The sequence below is a fragment of the Rutidosis leptorrhynchoides genome, chromosome 2 (genome assembly GCF_046630445.1).
Source record: "Rutidosis leptorrhynchoides isolate AG116_Rl617_1_P2 chromosome 2, CSIRO_AGI_Rlap_v1, whole genome shotgun sequence".
NCBI lineage: Eukaryota > Viridiplantae > Streptophyta > Magnoliopsida > Asterales > Asteraceae > Rutidosis > Rutidosis leptorrhynchoides.
In genome coordinates, this window is record NC_092334.1 from 655,361,727 (window position 1) to 655,373,268 (window position 11,542).

The window sequence follows — 11,542 nt, forward strand, 5'->3', positions numbered from 1 at the left end:
ATCATGATAAACACACAACTTGGGAAGATGATCCAGTTACATGAGGTGAGCAAGATCTAAGAAGAATGAATTCAGATGAAAGAGAGGCTTACAGGCTGGAGATCATTGTACCTGAATTGCTTGAGCAAAGATAAGCAGCTATTTCTGAAAGGATACGCCAAGTTAGATTATTTCATCATCCACTTGATCAGTCATTCTATATCACTGCCTTGACTTATGGCATTGAAATTGGTGTGTATCTAAATAACAGTGGTCAAAGGCTACATGCTGATGAAGAGAAAGCTCAATTTCAAGAGGCTCGGCAATTGGATATGGATCTAAGGCAATATCGTGATGCCCTTAAAACTGTTGAGGGCGGGAAGATGTTTGAAACAGCTAAATCCCTGAACATTACTGCCAATGACTATCTTTTGGGTCTACAAGTTGAAAGGCAAAGAAGGGAGGTTGCTGATGCTGAATATGCTGAGAGGCTGAGGCTTCAGGAAGAAGAAGCTAAGTTGGCTGCTGACAGAAAACAAGATGTTGAGTCTCTCAAGTTAGCTAAAGCCATTGTTAAGGAACAGGACAAAGCATTTGATGAACTGGAAGCTGTTGAGAAAGCACCTGCTACTGCCCCTGTAGAAACTGAACGAATAATTGAATTATCTGATCATTACTAGAGGAGCAGATATAGTGATGTGCTAACCAGAAGATCAAATCCTAGTAAGATCATCAAGGTGCACAAAGGCACAAAAAGGGCTTTCTCTGTCAGCAGGGAAGGTAATATTCAAGAAAGAATAGACTACACTGAACTGAGAACTTTAGGGTTCAGTGAATGGATGGAAATACTGAAATACTTTATTGGCAAAGGTAAAAGTGGTATCAAAGATACACTGAAACCTGAACTTCAAGAGCTCTTCAACAAAGCAGTAAAGCATGGGAATGCACCAGTAGTAAATGTAGAAGAAATTCTTTCTCAAAGGCCTAAAGGTAAGAAATCTACTGGTGAAGGCCCACACAGAAGAGATTTCATCATTCTACCTCCTCATGTTCCAGTTTATGACCCTGCTGAGCTACCTTTCCTATTTCCTGAAGCCTGGGCAGCTCTCAAAGTTAAAGAAGAAGAGCTATCTGAAGAAGAACAAGAAAAAGACAAAGATAAAGACAGATAGCCTTCTTGTGCTCAAATTGTATCTTTTAATTATTTCATATTTCATTATGATATTTTGTAATTATTGTATATACTCTGTTGTAATGAAAATGAAATGAGTTTATCTTCAAAATCATATCAAGTTATAAGATATAGATAACTCATCAAAAGATCCCAAAACAAACTTAAAAGGGACAAACTTATTGCCTATTTTTCATTAGGTTCCTTAGTGCTGGCTTTAGTGTTTTCTCTGTATGTCATAGGTTTTGTCATCATCAAATAGGGGGAGATTGTTGAGTCCCCAAAATAATTAAGGATTTAATTATGACAAAACTGTAATTTATTTGCACTAAAATGTTATGTGCAGCCAGCACGAGTTTGTTTATGTATAGATAGCAGATATTGCTGTGTTGAGTGTTTAGTTTGCTGCTTAGTCTACCAGCACAAGATAGACAGTACTCTTCAATCAGCACATGATGTATACCCATCCATTTAATATTATCAAGTGTCTCAGCAATGAAGAACCAGCATAGCTGGAATGCAGCTTACTACACAAGACAGCTATGCTCCATTACAAGCATAGTGGTTTCCTGAGTGGTCTACATCAATTGTACTATTCAACAAAAGTCAAAGACAAAGTTGAACAGGAAAGGACACGCGTCGGTTGCTGACAAGTGACCTTACAAGACCACGTGGGAATGCAGAAGTTTAACGCATGTGCAGACATGTGCTATACTTTGTCAATGCCTAGGGAACACAACATTCTATTTGTTTAAACAAAGAGTGGTGCCAAACCGAATTGGGGTGTTCCTGCAAATAGCTACCAAAGAGGAAAGAGGAGAGCACGCTCTCTGATGCAGTTGTCCCCACAAGTACAGACATCCTATGTACCAGTAGATAATAGAACCATTACACGATTAATAGGACTATTATAAATTGTTGTATCCACTATTGTAACAACTAGTGGTGTGAGTTTTATTATTTAGAGTCCAAAACGTGTAATAGCTTTAAGTTTATCCTTATAGCTATAATCTAGGTAAATCTGTATCAACCAATTATCATTCCGCCAAGGATAGTTGTAATTCTTTGTGATTTTATCAATAAAGAATAACCGTTGAAAATTACCTCTGACTCTATTTAATTTACTTGCTTGAATACTAAATTGTGTTTAACTGTTAAGTTAATTAAAGAGAAATTGTATTCACCCCCCTCTACAATACTCCTGTTGTTAATCAAGGGACCAACAGTTACTCCATTTTCTCTTCCACTTTATCACCTGAGAATGATAAATAATCAAAGTCAATAATCACGTCTTGATAAAATACCAACAACAAGACAAATCACAAAAAGTTAGAAACACTTAAACAATCAAACACCTGATCAGTCAAACGTACGAGTGGCATCCACTCGTACGCATGAGTCACTTCAACTGTACGGTTAAGCATACGAGTGACACATGACTCGTACGAGTTACATCTGAACCGTGCGGTAATACCTAATCAACACAACAACAAAAGTACCAGAGATCTGTACGATTCTCCGTACGTTTGACTCTTCACTCGTACGAGTGACTTCTCACTCGTACTGGTGACTTCTCACTCGTGCGAGTGAGGAAGAACAACATCAGCAGTAACAATACGGGTTTCAACCCCAAAATCACAGTTTTGTGATGTTTCTGGCCAATACTGATTCACGAAGCTCATACATCATATATATATCATTTATCATCAACTAACAAGCATAAACAGTATCATTTAATCAAGATTCAAGCTAGAAATGCACAAAACCCAAATGAACACAAAAATCCAATTTAATCAAGAATTAAAGCATCAATCTGAAGCATTCATACCTTATGATGATTACACAATCACAAGAAACGAATTTATAACTTCAATTAATCCATAAGCTCACAATCATAAAGCTAGGGTTTAAGTATCAAATGTGTGTGTCTTCAAGAGTGTTGTTTCTCAAGGAATCAATGTGGAGCTTCAAGGCTTCCCTATGCATATATGAGTTTTAAAGCCCACTCCCCATATCACAAGGGTATTTACCAATTATCTGATAACTTATGTACTTCGTTAAGCGGTCATAATGGAGTCTAAATCTAACAAGCAAACCAGTTATGTGACCCTTATCACAAACTGGTCTTAACCAATTAGTCAAATAGTCATAAACATATAATTATTAAAATAACATTTAATAACATACAAGAGTAAACTTGTTCATTTCAACTAGGCCCAGTCTGCGGGTGTTACACATTGGGTGCATTAGATTGCGATACCTCCTAGGTTCCAATCTTGTTGGGGTGTTCTCATTGGGGCTTTTTCCAAAACGCAATATGCCATGTTGTTGATTATGGGTTTCCTTCGGAATAGGTGTACTCTGGATATGATTTGGTGGTTCCACTAATACTAAACCGTCAATAAAGCTGGGTTGGCACAATGTTGAGTGAATTATGGGTGAATTCGTTCGAAGAACAAAGGACAACTCTAAAAAGCGAACACGTTATGCAAATAGAGCTGGGTTGGCACAATTTTGAGTGAACTTATTCACCTAAATCATTTTAACTAGTTAGCGCGATGTTATTAACTATATATATAAAAATCTTGATTGCTAAGGCTGCTCCATTTCATTGGTGTTTATATCTAACCGAGTTCACCGTATTGTAATTACGTTTTTAGTGAAATTTTTGTCCATGTATATTTTTGTTGTTGTGTAAATGGAAAGTTTGAGTGGTTTGTTTGAGTAAATTACTCTTTAAGATTGTGTTTGGATGACAAACTTGTGATAGTGATATTAGAATAAAAGAATCAAGATAAAACGATAATGTAAAACTTAAAATTTCAAACAAAATGACAATACAAACTTTTGTTATCATATATGTACGTGTGTGTAATATGTCAAAAAATTCTTGATTGGTAGGGCAAGTTCATTTCATGTGGTGTTTATTTTACCGAGTTCACCATGTTGTAATTATCATTTTAGCGAAGAATCTGTCTATGTTTGTTTTTGTCAATGGAAAGTTGAATGGTTTATTTGGGTAATTTACTTTTTTAGGGTGTATTTAGATCGTCAATATTAATAGTTATGTTTTGATTTTGTAGGTCTTATATTTTCAGTTTTTAGTTTAAATATCATTTATTTGTATTAAATATTACTCCGTATTCGATAAAGTTATCTTAATGGATTATTTTTGAATATATATTGTTACTAGTATAACATTCATCAAATACTATATAAAAAAATAATACTGTAATATAATGTTAAAAGTTAACAAACAAACAAAAATAAAGTCAAAATAAGACTATGAGTAAAGGACAATCAAGTAATGTATAATAAAAGTAAATTCATAAAAATTGTGACTGAATTTATCACTTGTTTCAAGATAAATAGTGTATAGTGCAAAAGAAGTCGAATAAAAATGGGAGATAGTGAATAAGATCATCCCAAAACGTCTAGTGATTGATACATAGCATAAAGAAGTGTATGGTATTGATTATGATTTATGACCACTTCACAATTCACATTTCCCAAGTTGATTGAATGAAACTAATTTTTCCTTTCTTTCTGTCACAAAATATGCATGACTTCTCCCTGCCCTTTCAGACTTTTTCTCTCCTTGACAATTGAACCACAAACAACAAAAGACTCTCTCTAACCTCCACCACACCCTACTATTTTTAGTCCATTTCATTACCTATGCATAATCCACTCTTCACCAAAATCTCCTCCCTTTATTTTGACCCTTTTTTCCTCTTTTCTCTTTTTTAATTTTTTTTTTTTTTTTTTACATAGACATACACTTGTCTTGTATCTATCACCCTAAACATCATTCACTCATTCATTCACATACCAATGCAAATGAAACTTAATTTTCCCCATTTAAGAGGGAACTAAACAACTGCCACTTAAAAAAGACAGCCTTTTTTTAGAGAGAGAAACTCAGGCCTCTGTTCTGATGTTATAAACAAACAAATTAAAGAGCATGACCCTTCTACCTTGATAGCTTTTTTAACCTACCCTTTTTCTTTCATCAGAAATTTAATACTTAACACAGTCAAAGATTCAACCTTTTTTTGGGGTTCTTTTTTTGTAATTATGGCTGTTCAAGCACAGTTGTACTCTGATCATTATAATTATAATTATCAGAATAATAACATGGGCTTCTCTCAAGATTGGCATTTTTCCTCTGTTTTTGATTTTGGGAATGAAAACAAAAACCTCTCTTCCTCTCCTTCATCTTCTTATCAACATCACCAAGATCAAAGCTTTCTTATGAATTCTGCTTCTGGGTATCATCAAAATCTTGTTTCATCATCAAATTCAAGAAGAAATGGGATGATTGGATTTCAAAATTTGTCTTCTGAGCTTGAAAGGCAGAGGTTAGAGATGGACTGTTTTCTTCATTTTCAGGTCAGTTTTCTTGAAATCCTTATATTTTTATGTTCTTTTTTTTTTTTTTTTATTAACTTAAAGTTTTAATGGGTGTGTCTTGGTTTTTTGCTTAAATGACATGGTGTGCATTAATAACTTTTGTTTTGGTGTTTCTTAAAATAGAATGAGAAATTAAAAGCAGTTTTGAATGAAGAAACAAGAAAAAGAGAGATGCTTTTAATGCAGAGTTATGAATTAAAAATGAAAGCAATAATGGATGCAAAAGATGAAGTTTTGAGCACAGCAACCAGCAGGACAAAAGAGCTTGAAAACTATTTATTAATGGCAGAAAAGGAATCCAAAAATTGGGAGAAAAAAGCTATTGAAAATGAAGCTATGATGACAGACCTTAACAGAAAGATAAACCAAGTTATAGAGACAAAACAGGGAGATGCAGAATCAGTATGTGGTGGTGGTGGTGGTGATGATGATCATGAAGAGAAAGAAAGACAAAAAAGGATGGTATGCAAGATGTGTCACGTGAGAAGCTCGTGCGTCCTATTGTTGCCTTGCAGGCATCTGTGTTGTTGCAGGTTTTGTGAAGGTCTATTGATGTTTTGTCCTATGTGTGAAACTGTAAAAAATGGAAGCTTGGAGGTTTACTTTGGTTTAAATTAAGGATGGGCAGAACGGTCAAAAAAGAAAGAAAATGTTAAAAATGGTGTTGGGATTTGTTTCTTTTTATGGGGTCTTTGTTATCAAAAAGATCTTTTTTGCAGTACTATTAGTAGCAAAGATCCAAAATTGTTATGGGTATGATGAGAAATGTAAAAAAGTGGTGTTTGTAAAGAATCTTTTGTTAACCCCTTTCCTTTAGTACAATATGTTTAAATTTATTAACATTTTTTTGTTTTATATTTTCCTTGCTATATATATATATATATATATATATATATATATATATATATATATATATATATATAGTGGTAGAATCAAGAGAGAAGTAACCAATTGGGGGGAAGTAAAATCTTTTTTTTTGTTTTTTAAAAAAACTTTGTTCACGAACATTATAGATTGGATGAAAATATGAACATTTAATAAAGACACTTTGTGATAAATGTTTTTATTGGCGGAAAAATGCTCGAATAACTAATATATAACAATTATCGTATTTTTCGAGCGTATATTGAGGTTTTAGATATTAGGGTTTAAATATTAGGGTTTATAGGGTTTAGATATTATGGTTTAGAAATTTAGGTTTTAGGGTTTAAATTTAAGGTTTAGATTTAGGATTTAGATTGAGTTTTTAACACGAACGGTTTAGAGTTTAGGGTTTAGGGTTTGGGGTTTTGGTTTAAGGAATAAACCCAAAACATCAAACCCTAAACCCAAAACCCTAAACCCTAAACTCTAAATTGAGCTAAATTTTACTTCACAAAACATGAAGAAAAAAAACGTTAACATTTTTCACGAACAATATTATCTTGAATGTTATATTTGTCGATCGTTTTCCCGCCTAATAATAACAATTATAACGACCCTCATTTTTTCATTCTATATTTTTCCAATATTAAATGCCCAAACAATATAATTAAAACTTAATGATTAAACTTTAAGAATTATAAAACATACTAATTAACTTTGTGCAATAATTGACAAGTTAATAAAAGAGGAAAATAAAAGCTTATTAACTTCCATGAACAAAATGTAAAACTTTAAAACTTATAGCCTTTAAACATTTAAACTTGAACTTATAAGGAACCATTTTAACCAAACCAAACTACAAGGTCTAAAACGAAAAAGTCCCACTCCCTTTCTCCTAACCCTAGCCGTGGCCTAGGAAGGGCAAAAAGACTATTTTGCCCTTGTAAAAATCGGCCAAAACCACCACCCATAACCTAACCCTAATTTCTAACTTTTCCTCCAGGTATCCTAACTAAACCCTAATTCTAGATCCTTCCTAACTCAAGTATAAAAGGAGATGCTAGGTAACCATTTTTCTCATCCCATTCTCACTAATCACCTCACAATCTCCATCTCCCTCTCCTTTGTGGATTTCGGCCACCTTCACCACAACATCACCACCCAAGGTTTTTAACAAAACCGAACCCCACCAACACCACTTTGATATTTTGGTTAATTGCTTCTACTTTTCGGGTGATCTTCAAGTGATCTTCAACGTGTTCTTCGCGATCTTCAAAGTGTTCTCGATTTTCAAGTGCTTTGATCTTCATCTTCAAGTTTACTTCTTGTTTTATTGTTAATCTTCATCATCATTAACAAGGTATGATCCAAGATCTTAAACTTTTTAAATCTTTCTTTCAATTCATAATTTAATTCATTCATGTTCTTGATCTTGTTCATTCATACTCATGATCTTGTTAAATTATACAAACATCTATACATACACATATACCACGTATACACATACATATATAAAAAAAATAAGCATATACATATACATACATATACGGCTAGAAAAAAAAATGTTTAGATCTTCAAAACCCTAAAATCTAATCATGATTATGTTATCACACATGTTTATTAATTGTAAAAAATATACATATGTATATATACATATACATACTGCACATACATATATATTTAAAAATATATATATAAAACCCTAAACTACCTAAACCCGAATTCATAAAACCTAATCATTTTTAATTATCAAACATTAAATACTTAAACCCTAATTAACTAAACCTTAAACCTAATACTACTTAAATATTATTTAAAACATTTAATAATACTTAACCCTAACTAACTAAATCTACTTATTTATTATAACCTAATCATTTATCATTAATAATTACTTACACCTACTCATTTAATAATAACACCCTAATAATAATATTATCATTATTACTTACCACTTATACATTTATAATATATAATAACACTTTAACCTATACTTATTATATAACACTTATATTATAACTACATAGTAACATTTTTATAATATAACACATATACTTAAACTATATACTTATATTATAATAATACGAGTACTACTACTAACACATATAATATACTACTTATATTATAATACTTATATTATAAACTTATGACCTACGATTACAATAGTCATCCACGGTAACGTGAAATTACTCGAACGTCAACGCTACTTAAGGCCTAGGGTGATCCTTGGTACCATTATGGGACGCTTGTGGATCTCGAATGCAAGACTTAGATTCTGGTCAAGAGATCCTGGGCCAACCGGTAACAATAGATCAATTTGAAGAATATGGTGCAAAACTTAACAGCTTCAACAACACCACCAGCACCAACAGTACCACCAACATCCACACCAGTACCACCAACAACCTAAGTTTCAACATCGCACGCCTCAACATCACAATCTATACCTCGAGCATAATCATCGTTCTACATATCGTTCTACATCATTTATCTTCGTTCTATATGGCAATTTTGTAACCTCTAATGTCTTAGAGATTATTTATTCTAGTTCCAACCGAAAACCAAATGAGATTAATATCATATTAACTCATAAATCCATGATTACATCTGAAGAAAATATATATGTATATATATTTTCATAAAGATTGTAATTAAAAAATTATTTTGTACAAACTGTTAATGATGAGAATATTTTAACGGGTAGGTAATACCCGAGAAATATTAGATTTTACATTAATAAGTTACATTGTACATTCTTCCAATTTGATTCAACAGTCATTTACTATCCTACTTACGTCCACAGATATACGAATCCGTTCACCACAGAATAACCATTTTCATTCAATTTCATATTTGGATTTTGACTTATCAGAATCCAACAAGTGGCATAATGAAGAAAACATTGGACAAAAATAAAATTTGTTAGAAACAAACAAATTAACTATGAGAAATTTTGTTAAGAAACCACGCTAACAAAATCCTAGCTAACTGTTCCTAGCTAACTGTTAATTCCTTATTACATTTATGTATCGCAATTTATTTATCGCAATTTTAATTCTCGCAATTTTATTTATCGTCATTTAATTTCTGTTATTTATTTTACTCACTTTAAATATCGTCGTATAAATCGGGACACATATACAATGTTTTGACATATCATATCGACATCATCTATATATATTATTTGGAATAACCGTAAGCCACTCTATATCACGGTAATGCTCGAGTTAGCATATAAAGGGTCGAGGTTGATTCTAAAATAATATATATACTTTGAGTTGTGATCGAGTCTGAGACATGTATACAATGGGTCACGACACGTATTAATTAATTCGAATATTATATATTAAACTATATATGAATTATTGAACTACTAACTGTGGACTATTAACTATGGAAAAGTAACATTGGACAATTAAAATGAATTAAAATATTGATTATAACATATGAAACTAAAACATTTCTTCAAGTTTGCCACTTGATTTCATCTTAAACCTCGTTTGTATCTTGACGATTACAATCTGCGTTCAAACCTTTCATGATTCTTGAAAATACCTCAATCGAGAGGATGAACCAGCCGCACTTCATCTACGGAAGGAAAGATTTATGCGTATAGTTATGCACCTGAAAAACTCTCAGAACCTGAGTAAACGTTTAACACGTAGCTGTGCTAATTCCTTAAGCGTTATTATTACCAAAAATAACTTTGCAACTCCTGTTCGAGATAGCCAGTTTTGTCACAGCTCCAGCAAGTCAACTTCAACTTTTCATTCGAAACAACCTTATTATAACCTTGATATATATGCGTGCTCTTTTATTGTTACCGGGGAACCTTTTATATTCCACCATAATACCAGCAGACGTACCAGCAACCTCGTTACTACTTGGTTTAAATATCTCTGACAAATCACTATATTTATCTATTGAAGTCTTATCATGAACTCATCGGCATCTTGTAATGATAATTACCATACCAAATACCAGGAGGCATCAATCGATAATCTCGAATTTCTCAGCGATTCTACGATAACAATTATATATATATATATATATATATATATATATATATATATATATATATATATATATATATATATATATATAACTTCTATCTCCTGGATTTACGAACTTCAATTTTGAATTTCTGAAAAGCGCTTTAGCCTATGAATCAGTTTTCTGAGTTTTGAAAAAGCTGATAAAGTAGTGAAAACGGAAGACTGCCTTAACAGTCAAAAGTTTGATAATAAAGAATGGCATGCTGAAAAAGCTCAAAAATTTTGATACTGAAAAACGAATTGAGCAAACCATGAAGGAGACTCTGAATAAATTACAAGGACTAAACTTGTACATAAAGAATCCAAATGATTCAGTATCTGATGAAGTCATTAACGAATACCTTACTCCTGACTCTACACTTTTACGGATAATCTTCATCATCATCCATCGATACTAGAAATTCTAAGATATCATCGTATATTTCATTATAAATATCCTCGACATTTCTGAAGATATCTTCATAACTATTGTTATCCGGAATCACTTATCTCTTTGTGCTATCTGTACTACATCATAAAGGAAACTGTTTAGTTTCTATATATTATGTAAACTTCGAGTTTAAATTATGAATGTTTTTGGAAGTAGTGTTGGGAATTGAAGCATGAGTTAGTATAATATAATGACACTTGATCAACATGATTATATTACATTAAGTCATGCTGAGTTCTAATGGAACATGATGATTCACAGACATACCGTCATCATGTGCCATGTTACATAACTCTTTCATTCTATTTAACCTCTAAAATTATCAAGAAAATATTTTTCTTGATGATTCGGTCTTTTCCGGATATTCTGGTAATTTGACAAATCAAATCGTGCTATTACCTTTCCTTTCTATTTTGTATATTATGATCATTCGAAACTCCATATCTACGAATTCTGGACCATTACTTGCGAAGAGAAAACAAAAGCATGAAGCTCCGAAATAGAAAGGGGGTATAAATCGCATCAAACAGAAAAGATCATTAACTGTAGATGTCAATAATTATAGAAAGACAGAAGCAGGGACTCCGAAAAATAAGGAAAGATATAAAGCCCGACAGCAACACATAATTT

General features: G+C 32.4%; 1 protein-coding gene across 1 annotated transcript; it reads left to right on the forward strand.

Moving 5' to 3' along the window:
• Positions 1-5,044: 5,044 nt before the first annotated feature.
• LOC139893813 (probable BOI-related E3 ubiquitin-protein ligase 3) lies at positions 5,045-6,263 on the forward strand. The gene is made up of 2 exons (XM_071877003.1): positions 5,045-5,542; positions 5,687-6,263. Exons 1-2 carry the CDS (start codon positions 5,228-5,230, stop codon positions 6,179-6,181), a joined length of 810 nt encoding a protein of 269 aa, XP_071733104.1. The 5' UTR covers positions 5,045-5,227; the 3' UTR covers positions 6,182-6,263.
• Positions 6,264-11,542: the final 5,279 nt, after the last annotated feature.